Source organism: Dipodomys ordii, unplaced genomic scaffold (assembly GCF_000151885.1).
Source record: "Dipodomys ordii isolate 6190 unplaced genomic scaffold, Dord_2.0 Scaffold81, whole genome shotgun sequence".
Lineage (NCBI taxonomy): Eukaryota > Metazoa > Chordata > Mammalia > Rodentia > Heteromyidae > Dipodomys > Dipodomys ordii.
In genome coordinates, this window is record NW_012267297.1 from 1,217,294 (window position 1) to 1,243,317 (window position 26,024).

General features: G+C 52.5%; 1 protein-coding gene across 1 annotated transcript in view; it reads right to left on the reverse strand.

The window, feature by feature from the left end:
- The window catches only part of Grin2b (glutamate receptor, ionotropic, N-methyl D-aspartate 2B), a 118,789-nt gene that overhangs the window by 32,220 nt on the left and 60,545 nt on the right, over positions 1 to 26,024 (reverse strand). Inside the window, exon 3 of the mRNA XM_013025087.1 lies at positions 2,877 to 2,991. Coding sequence (XP_012880541.1) covers positions 2,877 to 2,991 — 115 coding nt within the window. The remainder of the gene's footprint in view (positions 1 to 2,876; positions 2,992 to 26,024) is intronic.

Sequence of the window (26,024 nt, forward strand, 5' to 3'; positions counted from 1 at the left end):
GCGGTGTGAACAGGCGCGGGACGGGGTGCGGTGTGAACAGGCGCGGGACGGGGTGCGGTGTGAACAGGCGCGGGACGGGGTGCGGTGTGAACAGGAGCGGGGTGCGGTGTGAACAGGAGCAGCACGGGGTGCGGTGCGAACAGGCGCAGGACGGGGTGCGGTGTGAACAGGCGCAGGACGGGGTGTGGTATGAACAGGCGCAGGACGGGGTGCGGTGCGAACAGGAGCAGCACGGGGTGCGGTGTGAACAGGAGCAGCACGGGGTGCGGTGTAAACAGGAGCAGGACGGGGTTTGGTGTGAACAGGAGCAGCACGGGGTGCGGTGTGAACAGGAGCAGGACGGGGTGCGGTGTGAACAGGAGCAGCACGGGGTGCGGTGTGAACAGGCGCAGGACGGGATTTGGTGTGAACAGGAGCAGCACGGGGTGCGGTGTGAGCAGGAGCAGGACGGGGTGCGGTGTGAACAGGCGCAGGACGGGGTTTGGTGTGAACAGGAGCAGGACGGGGTGCAGTGCGAACAGGAGCAGGACGGGGTGCAGTGCGAACAGGAGCAGGACGGGGTGCAGTGTGAACAGGAACAGGACGGGGTGCGGTGTGAACAGGAGCAGGACGGGGTGCGGTGTGAACAGGAGCAGGACGGGGTGCGGTGTGAACAGGCGCAGGACGGGGTGCGGTGCGAACAGGAGCAGCACGCGGTGCGGTGTGAACAGGAGCAGGACGGGGTGCGGTGTGAACAGGGCAGGACGGGGTGCGGTGTGAACAGGCGCAGGACGGGGTGCGGTGTGTGCACGTGTGTACGCATCTGTGTATGTGTATCACTTGTGTATGGGAATGTGCACACACACGCATGCATTTGCGTGTACATACATATTTGTGAGCATGTGTACCTGTGTATGTCCATGTGCGGGTGTATGTGTGCAAGGGTGCGCACGCATGCGTGTGTGTGCGTGTGTTCCTGTGCAGCCACTTTCTACACACAGCGGCTCCCGGTTCCCTCCCTGCCACCGTGGCTGGTGTTTTCGCCCCGCCCCTCCGTGGTCGCTCACTGGTGTCTCTCGGATGCCCCGCCCCGCCCTGCCCTCCGTGGCTGCTCATTCATTGTTCTCTGGGACATCCCGCCCCACCCCTCCGTGGCTGCTCATTGTTCTCTGGGATGCCCCGCCTCCCCACGTGGTCGCTCACAGTGAGCTCCATCGACGGCGGCAGGAGCAGACATGCATTGAAGGATCACAGGTGAGAAGAAGGGTTTCTTTCACCTGGATGGCCATGTCTGCCCTGGCACCCAGTGCATCATACCTCATGCCACATGAAGCGGGCGCCGAGGCCCACGCCTGCCATCCCAGCTACAACGAGGGCTGAAATCTGAGGATTGTGGGCAGCAAAGTCTGGGAGACTCTTATCTCCAATGAACCACCCAAAACACCCAAAGCTGAAGTGGTTCTGTGGCTCAAGTGGTAGGGCACCCACTTTGAACACAAAAGCTCAGGGACAGAGCCCAGGCCCTGAGTTCAAGCCCCAGGACTGACACCCACACATCCACACCCAAAACGGTGCACACAAAGGAGGGTGACTCACAGTCCACATTTGCTGAATACTGACCTTGGCCTGATCACTATATACTGGCATTTGCTTCTAAAATCTCATTTAGTATTTACAATGAGCAGCATTATGAAAACCCCCATTTTACAAAGGGGAATGGACTCGGGTCATGTCCGTCCAGGTTTCGCTAAGCGTAATGTAGGAAACCCTGCCCGATTCCCCGAACCAGACACCACATGGGTCAGACGACAAGTCTTTCCAAAAGAACTGGTTCCAATCCAGTAGCGCACACCTGTAATCCCAGCTGCTTGGGAGGCTAAGATCCGATGTTCCTTCACATGGAGGCTCTTCAGTAGAGTGTGAATCCCTGGATGCTGAGCTCTTGGAGAATTCCCCAATGTCAGCACTGAATCACAACCCTCCCCGTACCCCAAAAACCCCTGGGTGGAGATCTCTGCCCTCATGATGCAGGAGGGTGACAGCGGCCAGGTGTGGCTACTCATGCCCGGAATCTTAGCTATGTGGGAAGCTAAGCGCAGGAGGAACACAGTTCATGCCCGCCCTAGGAGGAGGAGCTAGGGAGACCCCATTTCAGCAAACAAGGTGGGTGTACTGGAGGGAGGCTAGGAGAGGACGGAGGCCCGAGGTCAGCCCGGACCAAAAGTGTGAGGCCTCGCCCAGCCAGTAAGAAAATGCTCCTCTATCTCAGCCAGTCCACGGGCGCTTTCCCCATATACCAACTTCCTTTAGTAGATTCCAATGGGGACCTGTACAAATTCATTCCACATAAAAACGTGTAGTGGGTGCCGGTGCTCACACCTGCCATCCCAGCTACTTGGGAGGCTGAGATTGGAGGATCATGGTTCAAAGCCAGCCTGGGCAGGAGAGTCCTTGAGACTCTGATCTCCAATAAACCACCAGAAAACCAGAAGTGGTGCTGTGGCCCAAGTGGTAGAGCACCAGCCTTGAGCAAAAAACAACTCAAGGACAGCGGACCAGGCCCTGAGTTCAAGCCCCAGGACTGACAGACACGCAAACAACAACAAGCCTGGCGCAGTGACTTTTCAAAAGTCAGTGCGATGCTCAACCCGGGCGGCTGTGAAGTCACGTCCACGCCCTGCCCATGTGTGAGATTACACCCCCTTCTGCCCCTCCACCACGCATGCTGCTGGTGCACCTGCACACTCCCAGTCCAGCCAGCTCAGGATCCGAACGCCATCGCCACCACCGAGGGTGGGGCGCACTCCATGGAGAGCTCACCGGAGCGCAGGGCACACACAGTGCCTGTGGGGAACGCCCCCCAGCCTGGCCTGGGAATCGGGGTGATGATGTCCTACCCGCTCCCACTTCCTCTCCTTGTTGAGCAGGATGATCACCAGCTTCGGGTGCATCTGGTACCCATCCTCGCTGAACGACAGGTTTCTCCCCTCGAACGTGACGTTGATCAGGTACCTGCAGAGACACAGACGTGCGTGTTAAGGAGCGCGAAGCAGGTGGAATGGGGCTGGGGTGGGGGATCCGACACGCGGCCACCACGGGGGAACAGCACCGGGCACACACCCGCCCGCGTGGGCAACCGAGGAATCCGCATCTTCCCCATCGCGGTGGGAACCACAGAGGGAAGAATTAATACAGTAACTGAAAAAAGAAAACAGCACTAGGTTGGGGTTCTGTCTACAGCTCCGAGTTTGGCCCCCACTACTGCACATTGGAAACCTCAGCATCCCCCCCCCACCCCATGTGCAGAGTGTGATAAGGAGAGACGCTTCCACAGGAAGAACTAAGTTAAGCACTCATCACGGTGCTTGGGACATATAAGAACTAAGTTAAGCACTCATCATGGTGCTTGGGACATATAAGAACTAAGTTAAGCACTCACCATGGCCCCTGGGGCACAGTAGGCTCTCATGAAGCGCATGCACACAATTCTTTTTTTGGGGGGGGTCTGGTTGTGGGGCCTGAACTCTGGGCCTGGGCGCTGTCCCTCAGCTCTTCAGCTCAAGGCTAGCGCTCTACCACTTGAGCCACAGCGCCACTTCTGGCTTTTTTTCTTTTTGCTTATGTGGTGCTGAGGACTCGAACCCAGGGCCTCATGCATGCAAGGCAAGCGCTCTACCACTGAGCCACCTGCCCAGCCCCTCGCTTACAATTCTTAACTCCAAAGAGGTGAAGGGAAAGAAAGTGAGCGCACACCCAACCAACACAAGCACACACATCTTCCTGCATGCACACGCGTGCACACGCAGGCCACATGCACATACATGTGCACGCCCCACTCTCTGAGAGTCCGGCACAGCCCCTATTCCTAAGCATTATCAGAGGAATCCGCTAGAGAGATCTCACTGCACAGACCAGAGTCCTGAGGCCCCTGCCCTCCCCATGGGGAACAGGAAACCCCTGGGGGTGGGAAAAGGGGAGGGAAAGGGGCCATTTCTGGGGGGGGCTGCAGGCATAAATGAGCAGGAAGAGGGAGATCAGTGTGGTCTCTTCTGGCCAGCTGGAGTCCCACATCCAAGCAGCCCGGTGACCAGTGCGATGTGAGCGAGGCCCCTCCCAGGGCCCGTTCCCTGGGGAGATGGTCAGGATCATTAGCGCCACTGGATGGCTGGTGATTAATGTTCCTTTATCACGTTGATAAGCGTGAGCGCTGGCTGCATCCCGGAGCTCCGGGCTGGACACTGCCGGGGAGCCTCTTTGCTAAGCTAACAAGCAGGGGGTTCGGGGGCTCTGATAACGGCTTGGGGGGTTTCCCAGGGACATGGGAGCTTCGTGGGTTCCTCCAGGTGCTATTAGGTTAATGGAGGTCAGGACGCTGGGGACTCCCCAAAGGGGAGAGAGCCCTAGAACTTTAGAACGGACAGACTTTGGCAAGCACCTGGCTGCCATTTGTCACTGCTAGAGACTTTCTCCCTTGGTCTTGAGTGCTTCCCTCCTCAGGGCTACTCAGCACAGCACCTACCCTCAAGGCAAAGCTTCCCATAGCTAGGTGGCTCGGTCTCACTTGAAAACTGGGTTCCACTTTCTACTCCTCTGGAACCCTTTGGTCCTCGTTCTCCTCTTTAGATAGCTCATAGCCTTGGTGTAATTCCTTCTTCCGCAAGAGAGTTCTTCAAGCATCTGAAGACATTGAACACTGATCATGTAACCCTTATAATTGAAGTGCCAGTCCTGGGGCTTGAACTCAGGGTCTGGACAGCACTGTCCCTGAGCTTCTTTTGACTCAAGGCCCTACCATTTAAGCCACAGTACTACTTCCAGCTTAAATTTTTTATTTGTTATTAATTGGAGATAAAGAGTCTGACGGACTTTTCTACCTTGGCTGGTTTCGAACCAGCAACCCTCAGATCTCAGCCTCCTGAGTAGCTGGGATGACAGGTGTGAGCCACCAGGCTCTCAGCTTCACCACCTATTTTGATTTGGAAAGAAACCTCAAGCACCAAAGGGCTCAATTATTTGTTCCATGTTCCATTCCCAATTGGGATTAGCGGTGACACTTAGCACAGTTCCCAGTTCTCCCCTACCCACCCCCTACCGGGCTTTTCTGATCACGTGGGTTTACATCCATTCCTCCACCTGGACCCTGGTCATGGCCTCAGGTCCCTCCTCGCCCCGAACACCCCCAGTCCATAAAGCATGGCCACCCATATTGGGCCTGGAACCCCGGCCCAGTGTCTCCTGAGCTCTCTGAGCAACCTTTCACCCGAGATCCCAGCCCAGCATGAGCTGGAAGGAAAGGACCCAAACTCAAACCGAGAGCTCTCTAGAACTCAACCCTAGAAGCATCATCACCAGAGCACCAGACATTTTAAACTAACAAACCACACTTTGAAGTGCTCGGTGCCATTATCTTGCAAGAGATAATGGCCCTGGCGCTAACAGTAATGGACTGTGTGGAATAATTTCTGGAGCTCTTCAGAGAAAGGTTATAAAACACAGAAAAGAATTCAGCCTCATCTCATTTTTTTTTGAATGAACAAAAAGAAGACAGAAGGAGGGTGGAAGTCAAGGAAGGAAAGAGGGAAGGGGAAGGAGAAAATGAAAGAAGGAGAGGAAATGTGTTATCTGGGCTAAACAGCCCAGCTCTAAATAATTCTCACTTGATCAAACACATTTAAAAGACACCGTTCGTGGCAGAAGGCAATGGACTGGTTGCAAGAGAGAAGTTTCGACCAGCGGTGCACACTGGGTGTGTATGCGTGTGTGGAGGAAGGTGCGTGGCATTGGCGCGTGGAGGTTGAGAAGTTTGAGAGTTGAGGAAATGCAGTTCCCTGGTGGTTCTTGTTCTAGAATGCAGACACCGTCCTTCGTTCTGGGGTGTCCTCCACCTCCCAGCTCCGCGAGGTCAGCCCCTCATATCCACACACATCTCAGAGTATTTTAAACTTAACCCATCTCTAGGTACCATCGCCTGACGACGTCCAGGACATTCTCCAGCAAAGCATCTTACAGTGTTTCTACCCTTCGGCAGCGACAGATTAATCATGCACAGTGTTTTTTTTAAACTGAGTGATTAATGTCCTGTGATATGACACTATTTAGCTATTAGTGAAGAGCCTGAAAAAAAATATATGTATTAGCCTTGGGCAAGGATGCCCTTCCAAAAGTAGAACAAGCTCACCTAATAGCTGGTGAGGAAGACGGGGCAGCCGTGAAATGGAGGAGGTTACTTTTCTCGTTTTTGTTGGTCGTGGGGCTTGAACTGGGGGCCTGGGCGCTGTCCCTCAGCTCTTCAGCCCCAGGCGAGTGCTCTACCACTTGAGCCACAGCGCCACTTCCGATTTTCTGGTGGTTCATTGGAGATCAGAGTCTCATGGCTGGCTTTGAACCACGATCCTCAGCTCTCAGCCTCCTGAGTAGCTGGGATGACAGGCGTGAGCACCTGCTCCTGGCTGGAAGCGGTCACGTCTAGATGTGAAATGTTGGCCCTGAATCTCAGTGCTCTCTCTGTTGGAGGAAGATATGGTTTCACTCTTCCTGCCTTGATGACCAAATGAATGAAAGGATCCTGGAAAGAGTACATTGGCATGACCTGAGTATCTAAAGAACAGAAACTGACTTCATTTTGAGCCTTGGTGAGTGAAAGGAAGTACTGGAGAATGGGGTCCCTGGACGGGGAGGATGCAAACGTCATGCTCATGCACTGAACGTTCCAGAAGACCTGGAAACAGCCAGCTGTACTTAGATCTTGCTTTACTTGTGCAATTTTGAACATTCAAGTCATAAAGCTGGGTGTGGGTGGCTCACACCTGTTGTCCCAGCTACTCAGGAGGCTGAGATCTGAGGATCACGGTGCAAAGCCAGCCTGGGCAGGAAAGCCTGTGAGACTCTGATCTCCAGTGAATTAACAAAAAGCCAAACATGGTGGAGCACCAGCTCTGAACTCAAGCCACAGGACTGGCACAGAGAGAGAGAGAGAGAGAGAGAGAGAGAGAGAGAGCGCACAAAATTGTAGAGAGAGAGAGCACAAAATTGTATGTAAATTGCTGAATAAAGAGTTAAGATCAAAAGCCCCCCTGGTAGTTTTGCACTTCTGTGAACACTTCTTCCTCCCGTGCACAGAAGCTCTAGCTCCCGGGGACACAAGTTCTGCCCAAGCACAGATTCTGAAATCTTCCCACCATGGAGCGGGAGGGGAGGGCAATTCTCCTGGACCAGTTCTTTTCCAAGGGAAAAAGGCCCAGGCTTTGCAGTTTTACCAAGATGCGATGACAGGGCCAGGAAGAGACAGGCCCCACTCAGGACCCCACTATGGTGGCGACTTCCACAGCTCCCCTTCTTCTTCTTGTTTTTCTTTTTAGCTAGTAAAAGTTAAACGGAAAAGGATCAGGGCTCTGGGAAGGTGGATTGAATTCACCACCCTCAGGTTACAAGATTTCTGCCTCTAAAGAAAATGTCTAACCCTGACTCTGGGTGGTGTCTTGGTGTAGGCCTTGGAGGCTTGTATCTGTGAAATGACCAGGCTGGCTTGAACCATCTCGTTTGCCTGACATGGGAAGCTGTTTTGACACATTGTGTGTGTGTGTGTGTGTGTGTGTGTGTGTGTGTGTGTGTGTGTGGTCCTGGGGCTTGAACTCAGGGCCTGGGCACTGTCCCTGAGCCTCTTCATGCTCCAGGCTAGCTCTGTACCACTCGAGCCACAACTCCACATCTAGGTTTTTGGTGGTTAAGTGGAGAGAAGAGTCTCGCAGGCTCTCCTGGGTGGGCTGGCTTTGAACTGCAATCCTCAGATCTCAGCCTCCTGAGTTGCTGGGGTGATAGGCGTGAGCCACCAGCACCTGGTTTAAATTACTTTTTATTGTGTGCAGTTGAGGCGTACAACATGATGCTATGGGTCATGTACAAAAAGCTGAGCACAGGAAGTTCATATATCTGTCACTTCTCCTCTCTTCTGGTTAATACTGAGATAGTTATTATGTTACTGAGCTCCAGCATCTGGTAGCAAGCCCAGGAATCTTTTTTTTAGGACAAGGGGGCACGCCGGTAGACACTACAATTACTTATATTCCTTTTCTCTGGAAACAGCAAAGACAATTTCCCCTCTGGATGGGGAATGATAGCCTTCAAAAAACAATGTTTGAAGCTACCTAATTAGGGACGGGTGTTAAAGGAAAGAGACGCGAAGTCATTTTATAAATTAGATGTTTGATGCTATGGTTTGTGTCTGCCATTAGAGACGTCCGATTGTTTCCGAACTTAATTGATAATTACCAAGACGGATCCTACATGAGCAACACAGTGTACCCATGGTCAACCCAGTGGGCGATGGGGGAGTGTCTGGATTTCCTGATGGATTCTTCTAGAACCAAAGCCAGGAGCGGGCCCGGCCATCAGATACCCTGCATTGGAACTGATGAAGAGGCTGAGATGCCTTAAAATGCCAGAAGAAAATAAGAATAGAATAAAATAAAGCAAGAAGAGAAGACACACACACACACACACACACACACACACACACACACACACACAGCAGTGCGGTGCCCTGTCTATGAGTAACAGCTCTGGTCATGTGACCTCTGGGCTCAGGCCCTGGGCCTGTCATTGGCTCAGGTGCGTGTGACAATCTTCCCAGGGCGATGAATTATTTGATCTTGTCAGCAAAGGCCTCTCCACAGGCGAAAGGGATTTGGAGGTGATTTTAAATATTTCCTTTGAGGTGTCATCCGTACCAGCATTAAATCATACGTGAGACAAAATAATTAGAAATACTAGGTTGGTTTTTTTTTTTAAGCCGTTCTCTTATTTAGACAAAATGACATATAGTTGAGAAGCTGGGGAGAGACTTAAAGGGCAGACTGCAGGATTAATTTAAAATTACTTGAGACGGATTAAAAATAGTTTGTCTTCCAATGAGTTAAGCCTTTCTGGCTGGAGCGGTTTTGCTATCGGCAATTTATTTTGCAAGTCATTCCCCATACATCACAGAAGGTTCCAGTCTGGGCCGGTCCATGTTGAGTTATTCAAGTTCTAAATTAGCGGAGTTACGTTAATGAGATATTGAAGTGTCCTGAAAACTGACTAATAAACATTTCAGATACTGCTTCTCCTGCTAGTGAGGAATGCATTTCACTCCAGGAAGATGGGCTGCATTGTGTGTGTGTGTGTGTGTGTGTGTGTGTGTGTGTGTGCGCGTGCAGGTCCTGGGCCTTGAACTCAGAGCCTGGGCACTGTCCCTGACCTTTTTTGCTCAAGTGCTCTACCACCTGAGCTACCGCACCTTCTGGTTTTCTGGTGGTTCCTTGGAGATAAGAGTCTCACAGACTTTCCTGCCCAGGCTGGCTTCAAATTGTGATCCTCAGAGCTCAGCCTCCTGAGTAGCTGGGATGACTGGCGTGAGCCACGGGCACTGGCTAGAATTGCATTTCAAGGGGCATGTGGTGATGTGTCTGTCGATTCACCATTTTTTTTATAGAGGAAAAAACCCTCTTCTGTTTCCTGGATCTAACAATGAAATATTTTTTTTTCCCTGAGAGTGCTAACTTGCCTTCTGCTTCATGAGTGAATGGCTTGAATCCATTTTACTGGAAATGAGAGAAAATGGAGGATTTTCTCCCCTCTTTTGACACTCACCCAGCAAGCTTAGTTTGGCACGCATAAGAAGGCAGAGAATTCGCTTTCCTCCAGAATGACAGGCCCCTAGCCGGGGGACAGGGATGGTTTTGGGGACCCCTGCGTCCCCCAGAGGTCCATCTAGGGTCAAACCCACTGGTCAGGCCTCTTACACAGAAGAGTGCGGAAAGGCTGGGCAGCACCCCGAAGGCTTGGGTAACCGAAGGAGAGAAAGAGCGAGTTAAGTGACGGGTGTGTGTGTGTGTGTGTGTGTGTGTGTGTGTAGAGTGGCTACAGAGGGCAGAACACACACATATACACACACATAATCATACATGGCTACAGAGGATAGAACTCACACACATGTACACACATGCTCACCCACACGGCTACAGAGTATAGAACACACACGCACACACACACATATGGCTAGAGGGTAGAACACACACATGTGTGCACTAATACACACATACACAGGTGCATGTGCGCGCACACACACACACACACACACACACACACACACACACATGCTCAGGCAGTGAAGTGGTGCATTGCTTCAGAGCCAGCTACCACTGAGGTCCCCTGTTCGAATCCTGCATCAACGCAGCTGTGTGACCTTGCATGGTGTTTAGTCTCAGTTTCTCTCCTCCCCTCCCCTCCTCCTCACCTTCCTTCCCGTCTATTTATTTATTATTTATTCACTATCAGTTGTACAAAGAAGTTTCAATTCAATGTATTGGTTTTTGTAAAAAACAAAAAACAAAGTAGCAACAACAACAACAACAAAACAAATAAACAAGTGAAGCCAAGCACCAGTGGCTCACACCTGTTATCGGGCTACTCAGGAGGCTGAGATCTGAGGATCGCAGTTCAAAGCCAGCCTGGGCAGGAAAGTCCCTGAGACTCTGATCTGTAATGAACCACCAAAAAACTAGAAGTGGCGCTGTGGCTCAAGTGGTAGAGCACTTGCCTTGAGTGAAAGCCTCAGGTACCAAGTTGGAGTTCCTATCTCCGCCCCCCCCAAAAAAAATTCCAGGCAAGTCGAAGGTCAGCTGACCACCTACCAAGCAGGATATGGAACCTTCTTTGCGCCTATGAGAAACTTTAGGGTACAAGCGTCTCTGCGTGATGTTCATTTTTGCTCCCGGGTTGCCAACACCACTTGGGAGTTCTGCCAAAACCGGCTGAAGAGCAACTGGCAGAGATTTCTCTAGAACATTCAGCTTTGACCAGATGCCTTCCACCTGTGAACTTTCAATCGTATTAAAAGAAACCTTGCATGTGTATACCCCTTGGCGCGAAACCAAGGGCCCTGGGTCCAATCCCAAAGAAAAGAAATAAGGACCTTTTCCTCTTCGCTTCCATTTTCTGCTTTCTCAAAATGCTGCCTGTCTAGACATTTTCCTCCCAGCCCCGTGGCTGGCTGGCCCTTGGGAAGTTGGTTGGTTTGCTGTTTCCTTACCAGGGAAACTTTCATACAGATAGCTCACATTCCCCTCCCATCTCAAAGGGTCCCCATTACCCCCTTCCTCCCTGGGGAGCCGCTTGCTTTCTACTCCTCATCTCATCAATAAAATCAACACGTGGCAAACACCATAGCTCGGACCCTCTTGGGAGCTATTATATGCTAATGTCATAATGAAGTGGAGGGGGAGGGGCAAAACGAGGTGAATGGTTCTGGGGTGAGTGACAGCTTTGGTTACGGGGAGAAGGAGTAGACACCTGGAAGAACTGTCCCTCTGGGGAAAGGGCAGTTATAGCCCAGTCTTCTGGTAATTGGTAGAGTTCTTCAAGAAGAGATTCCTAAGGGTGATTACAGGGCAGGTGGAAAGGAAGAGGGGAAAGGGAGGGGGAATATTCCAGGGGCAAAACAAAGTTGCCCCCAGAGGACCCAGGATGCCCCTCGGTGTTTAGAGATGGCGCCACAGATGCAGGATAACACGAAGGACTTTCTCTGACGGAAAACGCAGTCTCTGAGGTAGAACACTCGCGTCAAGCACACAGAAGACCAAGGCTTTGAGCCTCAGTAGGACAGGAAATACACCTCTGAAAGCAAAACTTAGTCTTCAGTCAGGAGCCTAGGATCCTCTAGGATCCCAGGACAGACCAGGGCAGCCAGCAGGGCATCGAGGGCGAGTGGCCCTGAAGAGTCTGCACGTGGCTTCGCCAGCACCGTGTGCAGAATGGGTGAGGACTCATCTCCCACGCTAGGGCTGGGCCTCAGAGGCCAGGGCAGGAAAAGGGATGGAATGAACTGGAAACACTGAGCACCGAGCCTACAGCACCACAGTTCCACAAGCAAAGGTGCCCAGAGCGCGTTGGCCAAAGCCTCGGGTTTCCCGAGCCTCTGAAAGAAGCCTTGTTTGAAAGCCCACTCCATTACAGCACCCTGTCCCCAACGGGATGCGCGTAGAGAGAGAAGAGATCAGAACGGCTCATTCATTTACTTGCTAGGTTCAAGACACCCATCAACTTCCCCCCCATATTCTATGGGTTGTTGATGTTTTCTTTTCCACCTCCCCCCGCCCCCGCAAAAGACAGCCCTGGACCCCAACCCTTCTTCACAGGGAGGTGGAAAGAAACACGTAATCCTGCTCCTTGCAGGGGGAGGGAAAGTAGAGCTCAGCTGTTCCTGATTGGCCATGGGATCCTGAGTGTTAGGGCTTGGCTGGTTTCTGATTGGTCATGGTCAGGGGCTAGAGTTGAGCTGGGTTTTGATTGGTTTGGGTCAGGGGCTAGCGCTGGGCTAATTTCTAATTGGTCGGGGGACTCTGGGGTGGGGGAGCAGCTAGAGCTAGGCTGGTTTCTGATTGGTCAGAGAAGGGCTTGGCTGTGTTGAGCAGGGTTTTGATTGGTCTGGGATGGGGGCTAGCGCTGGGCTAGTTTCTAATTGGTCAGGGTCAAGGGCTAGAACTAGACTGTTTCTGATTGGTCAAGGGACCTGGCTCTTTCCCTCCCTCTGTAGGTTGATGTTTCCATGGAAACCAGCTCTTTAATGCTTCTGAAATTACTGTATTTTATGCCATTAACTCTTTGTTGACCAGGGACAGTTGCAGAGTTTTTTTTTTTTTTAACTCCTCTGAAGAACAGTTCCATTTTCTACCTGTTCTTAATTCTTAAAACAATAACTGACCTAGGACGTCTCTATTTTCCCACCAGACACACTCCTTCACCCAGGTGATCTTGGCTTTTGCTTCTGCCTTCCTACTGAGACTTTTCACAGCATCATCCATAATCAAAGCAAAGTCACCAGAACAGAAATCAGGAGTATGTCGCCGTCACTACTCGTGACATTGTACAACTTCAAACAGTGGACACTCCCAAGTTTATTGGCCACTCCTGTCCCTTCCATGCGTGAAAGATGACGTGCTGGTTTTCCTCCTAGACCTCGGGTCAGCCCTCTCTTTCTGTTCATTTAAACTCCATCTTCCCTAATTTGAGCCCATCAGGACTCAATCTGGAGCCTGAGCTTCTCTCCGAGTTCTTATCTGGCAGCCACAGCATCCGTGATCATCTTCCAGGTCAAGAATTTGACAGCCCTGAGCAGGGTCCTAACCTTCCTCAGGCCCTTTGGTTCAATATTTCTGGACTGTTCTATCATAATGTTTTGGTATTGAGTCAAACTTAACCATGTGGGGTCTAAGCTGGGTTCCTGATGCCTCTCGGAATTCTGGTACAGTGTGACGCCCCCCCTTTCTGCTGTAATGTCATCTGTAACACATGAATGAAAGGAGACTAAACTTTCTGCTCCCAGAACCAATCTGTGAAAAAGTCAACAACACATTAGCATTATCCACAAAATATGCGGAGCGACATCTCTCTCCTACTCCCCAGCACACAGCTCCCGACTCTGTCTCCCCAAGGTGAACGAAGCTCACAGCTCACTACCACATCTGTGAGATGGCTTAGAAGTCGTATTTCAGCTCTGCCCGCATAGTAATAATAGTAATAATAATAATAATAGGAAGAAGATCTCCAACAACGCTTTCACCCACTCAACATTTGCCGAGCTCTGTTCCGGGTATTTTACATGATTTTAAATCCTCATAGCAGTGCTATAAAATAAAATGAGAGTGTATGCTATGATGATTATGTAATAGCTATATCAAGGCAAACTCCCGGCTGTCAACCCTGGGAGTTGAAGCCACCTATTTCTGATTGGCTCTGAAGCTGTGTCCCCTCCTTCCACAGACTTCACTGCCAAGAGAGGTCCACGGTCGTGGGAGAGGAGAACCCCCAAGACTCGTGGATTTCTAGCATGGTGGAACTAAAACTCCAAACCCTGGCCCGAAGGCCTCCAAACAGGGGATCATGATTGGTGCATGCATTTCTGTTTACCAACCAGGGTTCCATCCACTGCTTTTCATCCTCCCTTGGGTCGGGCACCGATGCCGAGATCTGTGAGGAAAACACACTAGAGCACACGGGCTCTCTGTGGCCCCAAGAGAGAGACTGACCCCATGCTGCCGGTCAGCAGAGACACTCACAGAAAAACAAAAACAACAAGAAAACCCCATCCTCCAGGGACTGCCGGCCTGTCATAGTTCACAGGGACCAGCCCCCCAGAAGTGAAGAAGACATGGAATTCATCTGCCTTATAGGGAAACCAAAGTCAAACCTTGTGGGACGTAAGTAGTAAGCTGACCGGACTTACAGAAGAATTAGCTCTCAGATCACACTTGGGAAGGAAATCACTTATAGAGTTATAATCCCTGTGAGAGGCAGAAAACAACAGCTTGGATGTTTTCTTTGGCTCCGTTAAGAGTTTTTAGGAGGGCGAGGGGAGTTTATCTTGGTTTGGCACAGAATGCCCAAGTTTATTCTCCAGACTTAAAAAATACAAAATTAAGCCGGGTACTGGGGGTTCATGTCTGTATCTTAGTGACTCAGGAGGCAGAGATCTGAAGATCGTGGTTCAAAGCCAACCCAGATGGGAAAGCCCATGAGACTCCTATCTCCAACGAACCACCAAAAAGATAGAAGTGGAGCTGTGGCTCAAGTAGTAGAGCACCAGGTGTGAACACAAAAGCCTAGAAAGAGTACAAGGCCCAGAGTTCAAGCACCAGCACATCGGTGTATAGATAGATACATATTATCTATGCATACATAGTATGCACACATAGTGAATATAATGACGTTGATATACGATAAACACAAGGCCTATGATATATAAAATATATTGCATGCACATGCTAAATTAATGGATGCTTCAGCGCTCTTTACCAAGGTAAACCCCTTCATTTGGGAACAAAAAGCAATGGAACTTGTTTAGTTTCTCACTGAGTACGATAACTCTTTTCAGAAAAGAAGCCAGGGCACACGAAGGGGTCCGATATGGATTTGTTTCCTAGATCCTTTTTTTTTCTTTTTCATTTTTTGAGAAAGGAAAGAAACATCTCTCCAGAGAGGGGGGAGGGAGGGGAGCGCCTTTCTAAGGTCGAGCTGCCCCCCAGTCCCCTCCCCCACCCCGGGGCGGGGAGGTCCCCACATCTGGCCTAGTTCTGGAGAGCCCGGGTGGCAGTTTTCTGAGGCCTACCACAAATCATTTCTTGGATGATCATGAGGGTGGGGGGAGAAACAGGTCCAGCTCCAGTTTGCAGGGAGTGCCTGGACACGGGTGAATGGATGGACAGATGGACAGACGGAGAGCCAGTCAGGGTGGAAGCCAGAAAGGCGTCGCTAATACATCTTTCCGAACCTCGGCAAAGGCTTAATCCCCGGGAAAGTGTGGTGGAGTTAATTTGATGAGCGCCTGCTTGACTTCCCTCGGATTCCTTGGTGCCTGGGCAGAGCCAGGGGTAATTAGCATTCGAGGCCTTGTCCTTGCCCATCCGCACCCCCCCCCTCCACACCAGGCGGCTGTGATGATAGGAAGGTAAATCTAAAATACCCACATATTCCTTGTAATTGAAGGAGAGGGGTAGGAAAGTAGCTGGAAGAAATGCCACGTTTGGTGTCTTCCAATTATCAAAGGGGTTGGAGGAGGGAGGGAGGGGGGGTAGATCAAACTCTGGGCCGCCCGCCCGCCACAGGCTGGGTGCCGTCTCCATGACAACCCCCTGGCACACGCGGAGAACAGCCAAAATAAGTCAAGATCCAAGCAAGTAGGTGTTGGTGTTGGTGGAGGAGAGCTAGGCCTGGACAGAGAGTGGCCCAGGGGAGAGGCGTTCTCTCTGGGAGAGGGTAATGCTCTCTCCATTTTCCTAATGCACAGCTCCAGCTTTCTGAGCAGGAAGCACCCAGTACTCAGCACCTAGCATCCAGCACCCAGCTCTGGGCTGCTGAACAACTCCTGTGGCACACAAGTAGGGTCTTGGGACAGTTGGGGGTCAGTGAGGCCCTGATTAAAGCTAAAAAAGAAACATCTGAGTGGGTAAAAACCAAAAACGTGCAAGCAAACCAAAAAAAAACCCAAATGTTCCCCTGTATCCATTAGCTGATTTCCCCCAACTTCCTCTCAGCCATTTGCACAAAAAGAAGTAACACGGGTGTTCATTTCCGGGTCACTGGGGGAAGGAAAGGGAGGAAGGCCATGGTGACCAGGCGTGTAGGGACATTCTGTGCGGAGAGACCATCCGATTCTCACATGGACGGGCTCCATGGCCCACTCCTGACCTGGGTCCCTGTCACACTCGAGATGTCCCGGGGACGAGGCCAAGCGGTTCAAATGCCGTCTGTCCTGAGACATGGAAGGCACCGGGGAAGTGGGAAAGAGAGCAAATGAACTGTGTCCGCACCGTCGGGGCCCCTCCCACAGTCTCCTGTGGGGCGGAGCAGGGCTGAGGGGAGAGGGGCAGACAGAGAGGGGGAGAAAAGGGGGAGAGGCTGCCAAGGATCCCCTGTGGATCCTAGAAAATGAAGGGGAGGGAGGGCAGGGGAGGGGGAGAGGAAGGGAGAGGGGACGTGGACCAAGACACACTGCGTTCATCAACCGCTTCATTCAATGGGACTCTGTGCAGCTACTTAAAAGGTACTAATAATAACGTTGGTAGAAAGGGTGGCACACTGCCGTGACTCCTGCCCACGCCTCACAGAGACCAGGACCGCAGGCTGCTGGGGTCCCCTCACCCGCCTAGGTGACACCCAGAGACTGAGCCGGGCCTGTGGAGCCTGGGGAAGACGCCACTCCCTCTCCTTCCTTTTTTTCCCTTCCTTCCTTCCTTCCTTCGTTCCTTCCTTCCTTCTTTCCTCCCTCCCTCCTTCTTTCCTTCCTGCCTCCCTCCTTCCTACCCTCCCTCCCTCCTTCCTTCCTCCCCCTTCCTTCCCTCTTTCCTTCTTCCCCTCCCTTTTTTCTGTCATTCTATCCCTCCCTCGCTCCCTTCCTTCCCTCCCTCCCTACCTCCTTTCCCTCCCTCTCCCTCCTTTCCCTCTTGTCCTTCATTGTCTGCCCTCCATCCTTCTCCCTTCCTCTTCTTCTTCCCTCCCTCCCTCCTTTTCTCTCCTTCCTTTCCAGCCTGCCCTCCCTCCCTCTACTGTCCCTGCCACTGTGCCTCAGGAATCCAGTTAAGCCCGAAATGACCCCCCAGGTCAGAGCACAGCCCCCTCCCCCCCATGGCTACGGTTTCAGTACTGGGTCAGAGTCACAAGAAGCGGAAGTGGAAGGGAGGGTGGTGTGGCGTGGGACACATCGGATGTCGTGGGGAGGAGCTGTCCCAGTGGGGCCAGGAGAAGGGGCAGGCTGTGGGCAGCAGAGCTGGTACTGGGGTGCGTCTGCCAGGACTCTGGGGTTGCAGGGCCAGGCCAGGCGGAAGGCAGCTCAGCAGAGGCTCAGGCCCCAAAGAGAGGCGGGGCCGCTCAGAGACCCGCCACCCTCGGCCTTATCTCTCTGAGTGAGCATCTAAGGAAAGTTTTCCAATAGGGCAGATAAGTGATCCAATTAATTTTCTAATTAATTTCCTGTTGTTGTGCAGAGATGTAAGAATGCTCAGCCTAGAGGCAAGTTGAAGGACTCCAGGTCCAGATAAGACACGGCGCGAATTCAAACCATCAAACGTCGTGGTGGGGTGGCAGCGGAACGTCCAAGGGGAAAACACGCGTGGACGGCGAGCAGCTATGCCATGCACCGGCTCCTCTCAGTCAGGATCCCGCACCGGCTCCACTGCGGCCATAGGGCTACTTGGCTGGGTGGGGTGCTCGCCCGCCCCACCCACATGGGCAGGAAGGAAAGGGAAATCAGGAGGACTGATAAAAACCAAGAAGGGAGCCAGGCACCACCGACCACGCCTGTCATCCTGGCTACTCAGGAGGCGGAGATCTGAGGCTCGTGGTTCAAAGCCAGCCTGGGCAGGAAAGTCCATGAGACTCTGCTCCAATGAATTAGCAAAAAGCTGGAAGTGGAGTTATAGCTCAAGTGGTAGAGCACCAGCCTTGAGTGGAAAAGCTCAGGGACAGTGGCCAGACCCTGAGTTCAAGTACACACACACACACACACACACACACAAGACAGGCTGTGCCACACACATTTTCTATGTTGGGGGCACAGCAGAGTTCAACGCTCCCCCTTCAAATACGCAGCAGTCATGGAGCGACCTTGGGTCTGCAGGTGTGCAGCCTTACGACCTCTTGCCGGAGTCGTTTATCTATTGTCACTCTTGCTCGGAAACTCTCAGGACCACCTCCATCTTTCTGCAGTGAGTTCTAAGATTATGGCAATATCTGTTTCCCCAAAACCATCCCTTGAACTTCTTTCAAATGCTGGCATGAAAATCACCTCAGGTGATTCTAGAACCTACTCTGATCACACTGTCACCTCAGCTGACCTGGTGTCACTCGGTCGTCACCTTGTCCTCTGACAACCGCTGGTGAGGGGAGAGAAGCCAGCGTCAACAGGACCTGTCAGTCAGGTCCTGTGGGCGCAGGGTCCCCATGGGCCTGCAGCGTCTCCTACACCTGGCCGGATGAGGACTGGGGGGGACCCCGCCTGCCTTGAGCTGCCCCCAGCCCTCCCCCACAGGTCAGATCCTCACCGCCAGCGGCCTCCAAGCCTCCCAAGTGCTAGGAGTTGAAAACTCCTCCCGCTGCACCCAGCACACCACACAACTTCATGTCGTCACGGGTCTCCATGCCCACTTCCTCAGTGACAGGTGGAAGTCCAGGTGACCTACAGCTACAGGTAGATGTCCTGACAACCTACAGGTAGAAGTCCAGGTGACCTACAGCTACAGGTAGATGTCCTGACAACCTACAGGTAGAAGTCCTGACACCCTACAGGTAGAAGTCCTGACAACCTACAGGTAGATGTCCTGATGACCAAGTGGTTGAAGTCCTGGTGACCTATAGCTACAGGTGGAAGTCCTGATGACTTACAGGTAGATGTCCTGATGATCTACAGGTAGAATCTCTGGTGACCCACAGCCACAGGTAGATGTCCTGGTGACCTACAGCTACAGGTGGAAGTCCAGGTGACCTACAGCTACAGGTGGAAGTCCAGGTGACCTACAGCTACAGGTAGATATCCTGACAACCTACAGGCAGACATCCTAATGACCTAGAGGTTGAAGTCCTGGTGACCTACAACTACAGGTAGATGTCCTGACAATCTACAGGTAGATAGATGTCCTGACAACCTACAGGTAGAAGTCCTGGTGACCTACAGGTAGAAGTCCTGACAACCTACAGGTAGAAGTCCTGGTGACCTACAGGTAGAAGTCCTGACAACCTACAGGTAGATGTCCTGATGACCAAGTGGTTGAAGTCCTGGTGACCTACAGCTACAGGTGGAAGTCCTGATGACTTACAGGCAATGTCCTGATGATCTACAAGTAGAATTTCTGGTGATCCACAGCCACAGGTAGATGTCCTGGTGACCTACAGGTGGAAGTCTTGGTGACCTACAGGTAGAAGTCCTGGTGACCTACAGCTACAGGTGGAAGCCCTGACAACCTACAGGTGGAAGTCCTGGTGGCCTACAGGTAGAGGTCAGGGCAAGCTGGAACATGACCCGTGCAAGCTGGAGGGGTGAGTGAGAAACAGGAGACCTGGGCAGCACAGAGTGGGGTGGTGGGAGACAGGCCTGGCTGGTAAGGCTGACCCCCTGGCCCAGAGCAAGGAAAACCAAGCCTCCCACCAGTTCACTGCAGGATGCACATTCTGGATCACCATGAATGATACCACCCAGGGGAGAGGAAAACAATGGCCAGCACCTCAGTGTGTGTGTGTTGTGTGTGTGCACGTGCTGGTCCCGGGTCTCGAACTCAGGACCTTGGTGCTCTACTCCCAGCTTTTCAGTGGTTAGAGATACCAATCTCACAGATGAGCCAGGTGCTGGTGGCTCACACCTGTAATCCTAGCTACTTAGGAGGCTGAGATCTAAAGATCATGGTTCAAAGCCAGCTCAGGAGAAAAGTCCGTGAGACTCTAATAAAATGCTCAAAAAAGCCATAAGTGGCGCTGTGGCTCAAGGGGTAGAGCACTAGCCTTGAGCTTAAGGGCTGAGGGACAGCGCCCAGGCCCAGACTTCAAGCCCCAGGTCGAGGGAAAAAAAAAAAAAAGAATCTCACAGACTCTTGTCAGGGGCTGGCTTTGAACCTTGATTTTCAGATGCCAGCTTCCTAGGTAGCTGGGATTACAGGTGTGAGCCACCAGCCCCTGGATGGTTCTGTTGTCTTCAAAGACAACGTTTTGTGGGTAGAAATTTCCTTCTGAGGTGTAACCTTGGACGATCTTTCCCCAGTGAGAACTGGGGAGTATTAGGGAGCAGAGCCTCCCTGCCCAGGACACCCCCTCCTGCCCCACCCTCCCTCCCTGTGCCCTGTCTGCAGAATGTCACTGAGTCACAGTGCCTCCAGAGGCAGAGCTATCCAGAGGAGAGAGCCTAAAGAGGTCTGGAAGTGGGTGCTGCCCCAGGCTCCTGGGTGGGGAGGAGGGGGAGGAAGAGGAGGAGGAGGAGGAGGAACATGGCTCAGCTGTGTGCTAATTGCACCATCTGTGGCTGTATGGAAGCCTTGATAGGCACAATAGACTGTGCTATTTTTTTTCCTCTCTCACATTTAGAGACAAGCTGCTTCCTGAATTGGCTTCATTTTAAGGCGATGGTGACACATTTAAAACGTGAACAGGGAGCTGGGATCGGTGGCTCATGCCTGTGATCCTTAACTTTAACTCGGGAGGCCTTAGATCTGAGGATCATGGGTTAAAGCCAGCCTGGGCAGGAAGGTCTATGAGACTCTCTCATCTCCAATTAACTGGCAAAAAAGCTGGAAGTGGAGCTGGGGCTCAGGTGGTAGGGCACCAGCCTGGAGCATGAGAGCTCAGGGATTGTGCCCAGGCCCTGAGTGCATGCCCCAGGACGGACACACACACACACACACCCCCAAGTGGAAAGGCAAGCCAAGGTTCAGAGGAGCAAGGAGACCCCTGGGAGGCTGGCTGAACCTGTGCAGCTCTTTCGCGGAACACATCGACTCTTCGCCCTACAGAACACAGCTTGGCAGTTCTCGGGCAAATACTTTCAGTGGTTTACAGAACTTCTGAGACGTGGCTACAGATACAGGCATCAAGAGTTGACCTGATGGGTCTTTTGTGATTTCTGGATCTCTCTCTCTCTCTCATCATTTTCCCTCACTCACAATCAGGAAACACTCCCCACAGGACTTTCCTCCTCTTCCTTCCTCCATGGCTGCCCCTCTTCACCAAAAGGCCTGTGACATGATCCGGTATTAAGCAGGTCCACTGGGATCTCAGCCCTGGCACTTCACATGCTGCCCAAGTCCCAGGAACCCTGCTCGGCCCCAGAAGACTGGTGACACCTTTTCTTTTATATCCATATCTATATCTATGAAGAAGTTACATACATCCATACACACCTACATACATACACAGATACATATGCAGATACAAGACTCCCTGTCTCTCCTTCTGTTCATGGCTTCCTTAGCTCAGACACATTTGCGCTCAGAAGAGATGAAGAGATCTACGGTGGAAACTCTCCTAAGTGGCTCTCCACTAAACCAAGAAGCAGGTCGGCGGGGTGGATGCCGCAAGTCTGGTCACAGGAGCACATCCTGTCCGTCTGTCCATCCATCTGTCCTCCTCAGCACCTGGTCGTTCTAGCTCAGGAGGCCAAGCTGTGGTCAGAGCAGAGGCTGGGCAGTAGGAAGACTCTGAAAGCCCAGCCTTCATCTTCCATCTTGTTTTCGCCTCTTCACTCACGTCCCAACTCCCCCCCCCCACTCCGCCCTCTCCAAACTCATTATCTTCTCCCCCTCCCATCACAGGGCTTGTGTCCACAGGAACTCTCCCTCCTTGGACAGGAAGCAATGTGCACCTTGCAGATCTCCTCAGACGCTGCTCCCTTGTAAGTGGTATGGCTGCCTCAGTTTCCAGCACCTGCACAGGAAGTGCCTGGAGGGATGATCTATCTCTAGTCTGTACAAAGCTGCCCAGCGGCCTGGCATATTCAGGGAACCAATTCCACATGCATACGCCCACAGACATTTATCTCTCTTTTGCAAATCAATGTGTGAGTGAGCAGAAGTATTAGGAAGAGGTTTTTGTGCCATGAGCAAGCTCTTTGTACTTGAAACAATTGGGGTTTTTGTTGTTGCTGTTGTTTTAATTGGTCCTGGGGCTGAATTCAGGGCCTGGAGCTATCCCTGAGCTCTTTCAGACAAGGCTGGCACTCTACCACTTGAGCCATAGGCTCCACTTCCAGTTTTCTGGTGGTTCATGGGAAATCAGAGTCTCACGGACTTTCCTGCCAGGGCTGGCTCTGAACCTCGATCCTTAGATCTCAGCCTCCTGAGTAGCTGGGATGACAGGCGGGAGCACTGGTGCCTGGCCTGTCCTACAGTTTTTGTTTGGCTCCTTAGCCTTGATTCCCTAATGAAATGGCAAATGGAGTCTCACGATGCCCACCAAGCACCCTTGCTGCTACTCACCCTGCTAACCAGGGTCTCGCGTCTCCTACACCAGCCAGAAGAGCAGATCTGACTGTGGAATGGACTCAGTCACCCAGGGACAATGCCAGCCCCACCCAGTCCTTTCACCCTCGGGGGAGAGGAGGGCACGTGTGGCGGGCTACCTGCGACCCCTTGAGGGCCAATCTGCCCTCCTCTTGTGTACCACGGCCCTCGCTTGTCCCCGAATCCGCAGCTCAATGATGCCCAAGAGTTAAAAGCGGAGCCCCGCAGAGCCAGAGCTGCCCGGCCGCAGCTGGTTTATATAATCTGCATGGTCCCCATGAATAGGAGGGTCCTTCCACGCCGTGCTGCGGGCTCTGGTCCGGAGATTGACCCGCTAGTGCAGGAGGTCTACTTAGAACATCCCCAGGCACAGGGCTGTGTCTAGCTCAGCCCCACAGGCGTGGACCGGAATTGATGCGTGGAAGGAGAAGTTTCAGAGGCCAGAAGGAACGGGGCGGGGGGGGGGCTGGACCCTAGACAGTGGTGAGATTGCAAATCATGAGCGAGTTGGGGGTGTCACCCGGGAGGCCCGCTGGAGAGACGTCCGCGGTGAACAGGCAAAACTCAGAAAGACTGGTGGTTGTTTTCTACAATGTCACCTTTCCAGAACACTTTTGGGCCTCTCTGACCATCAGGGAAGCCAATGTTTTCTATCCATTTTTTGTTGCTTTTTGCCAGTCCTGGTGGGTCTTGAACTCAGGGCCTGGGCGCTGTCCCTGAGCCTCTCTCTCTCTGCTCAAGGCTGGTGCTCTACCACCTGAGCCACAGCACCACTTCTGGCTTTTTCTGTATATGTGGTGCTGAGGAATCGAACCCAGGGCTTCATGTGTACAAGGCGAGTGCTCTACCACTGAGCCACATTGGGCCCTGAGGGCCGGAGGGTATAGGAAGGGGCCATGGGTGATTTTGTTCCACTAAATCCTCGCCTCTGCGGGTGCCGACAGGTTCAGCCAGGGGCATCCAGTGTACGTTCTCCTGTGCCGCTCAGCCTGCCACATCCCAGGCAGGCTGGGCCCATGCCCGCTAGAGGCCCCGACCTCTGTCCCGAGGAAACAAAGAATCAAATTATCTCGAATGTTATCTGAGTAGCAGTCCACACACATATTCTTCCACGGAGAAGTCAGCCCCCATCTTCCTCACACAAGGGCCATTCGTGTTTGTGAGCTAGCCCTGACAGGAGGCGTGCCAATGGGTGCTTCCTTCATGCCCCCAGGAAAATTCTAGAAGCGGGCAATCCAGGATCTAGTCATTCTGTTTGTTTGGTTCCTGGGGCTTGAACTTGAACTCAGGGCCTTGGCACTAGCTTGAGCCACAGCAGCACTTCTGGCTTTTTCTGTGATTCTTTGGAGGTAAAAGTCTCATAAACTTTCCTGTCCAGGCTGGCTTTGAACCAAGATCCTCAGATCTCAGCCTCCTGAGTAGTTAGGATGACAAGCATGAGCCACTGGCATCTGGCTCTTCCTTCCTTCCTTCTTTCCTTTCTTTCTTTCTTTCCTTCTTTCTTTCTTTCTAGCTCGATCGCTCACGAGGTTGTTCTGCGGTGACCCCAAGCGGGTGTGATTTGGCTTCTTCTCTTCTGCTTTGGCAAGGTGGCCCGCCCTTCTCCAGGGAGGGGTGACTCCGAGAGCCCGCTCCTCCCATCCCCCCTCCCTCCCCAGCCACCGCTGATGGATTGGAGATGTCGGCCTGTCAGCTCGCATTGGGTGCTACCTGATGGGAGCCCGCACGGAGGCAGAAGAATCTGTCCGCCGTCAGCTCCGTTAGTAAGTCCCAGAGAACGGGAGGCAAGCAGATGTGCTGGTGAGGAGGCTTCCTTCCCGGAGTCCGGGGGGAGGGAGGCACGCTGGAGAGGAGACTTTCCTTTTTTTAAAGTCATAACAGCAACACTAAAACTTCTTTCTGTAGATGAACGGCAGAGCGATGGTCCCCCGGGGATCTGGGAGTGTAGGAAATAGTACATTTCTGTGTTCATGATTCGGAGCTGGCCCCAACACCGGCTCTTGGAGAGCCAGGCCTTGTATTGTCTACGAGGTGGTCCTCATTTTCTGTCCGGTCCTCAGCATCCTGCAGGTTCTGAACTCTGATGGGTCACGTTGACACTGCCTTTAATCTCAGCCCAAATCGGACTCTAGCCTCCCACCTGTCCTTGCCCCCCCCCAAAAAAAAAGATGACAGGAGAGACAAAAGTGCTGAGATTTTCATGTAGCTCCATGTCCTCAGATCTTCAGAGCATCAAAGCCTCTGGAGGCTCCGGAATGATAAATATAGGCACCTTTGAAACATCCCTACCACGTTATGAAGACCAAACTCGGTGCCCGGACACAGTGGTCCATCTTTTCAGGTAGTACTTAGCACCTAGAACTTAGCTATAGTTTTGCAGTGCGGGTGCTGTGTGCTCAGTACTGCTGAGTGATGGTTGCGGTGGTCCCCGGCAGGTATGGTGTGAGATGCTTTGGAGAAAGCCATATGAAAAGGATGCAGAATTTGTCAAAAAGGACAAAAGTCACAGGGTGGGAGGAGGGGGAGGGGTGAAGGGGAAGAAACATAGGGAGATGTGTTTGATGAATGACATCCTCTCCTTCATTTCCTGTTGGAGGAGGGGACTGCCCTTGGCTGGGAGGGGCTGGGAGCCGCCACGCGTCCCTGCCATCCCTGCTCGCTCCAGCGGGCCCTAGAACCGTAGCCACAGCTCCTCCTGACCAAAGGAAGGCCTTTCGACCCTGAATACCCTGCCCACCCAATGAGGCGAGATGTGAGGCTTTGCTCCCTCCATTACAACAGCAAGAATGCAGAAAACCACTAGATCTTGTGCAACCATGGAGGAGGAGGAGGGGGGAGGGGGCGGGGGAGGAAGAGGAAGTGGAAGAGGAAAGAAGAAGATGAGGAGGAGAAGGAGAAGAAAAGGAGGAGAAGGAAAAGGCAGAGATAAGAAAGAAGAAAGACAGACAGAAAGAAGGAGAAGAAAAAGAAGACAACTCATCCCAAGAGGGCTGGCATTTCCTCTTGGGTCCAAGCCTCTGATTCGCATGGTGACACGTGTAGATGTCTGGGATGCAGGTAGATTTCAAGGACACCTGTAGACGTCTGCGATGAGTATAGACATTTGGGACGTGTGTAGACATCAGGGACTCGTGTAGATGTCTGGGACACGTGTAGATGTTAGGGACTTGTGTAGACGTCTGGGACACGTGTAGATGTCTGGGACAGATAAAGACGTCTGGGACAGGTGTAGACGTCTGGGACAGGTGTAGACGTCTGGGACAGGTGTAGATGTCTGGGACGCGTGTGGCTGTTAGGGATGCGTGTGGATGTTAGGGACACGTGTGGATGTCAGGGATGCGTGTGGATGTCAGGGATGCGTGTAGATGTCAGGGATGCGTGTGGACGTTAGGGATGCGTGTGGCTGTTAGGGACGCGTGTGGACGTTAGGGATGCGTGTGGCTGTTAGGGATGCGTGTGGACGTTAGGGATGCATGTGGACGTTAGGGACGCGTGTGGACGTTAGGGACGCGTGTGGACGTTAGGGACGCGTGTGGA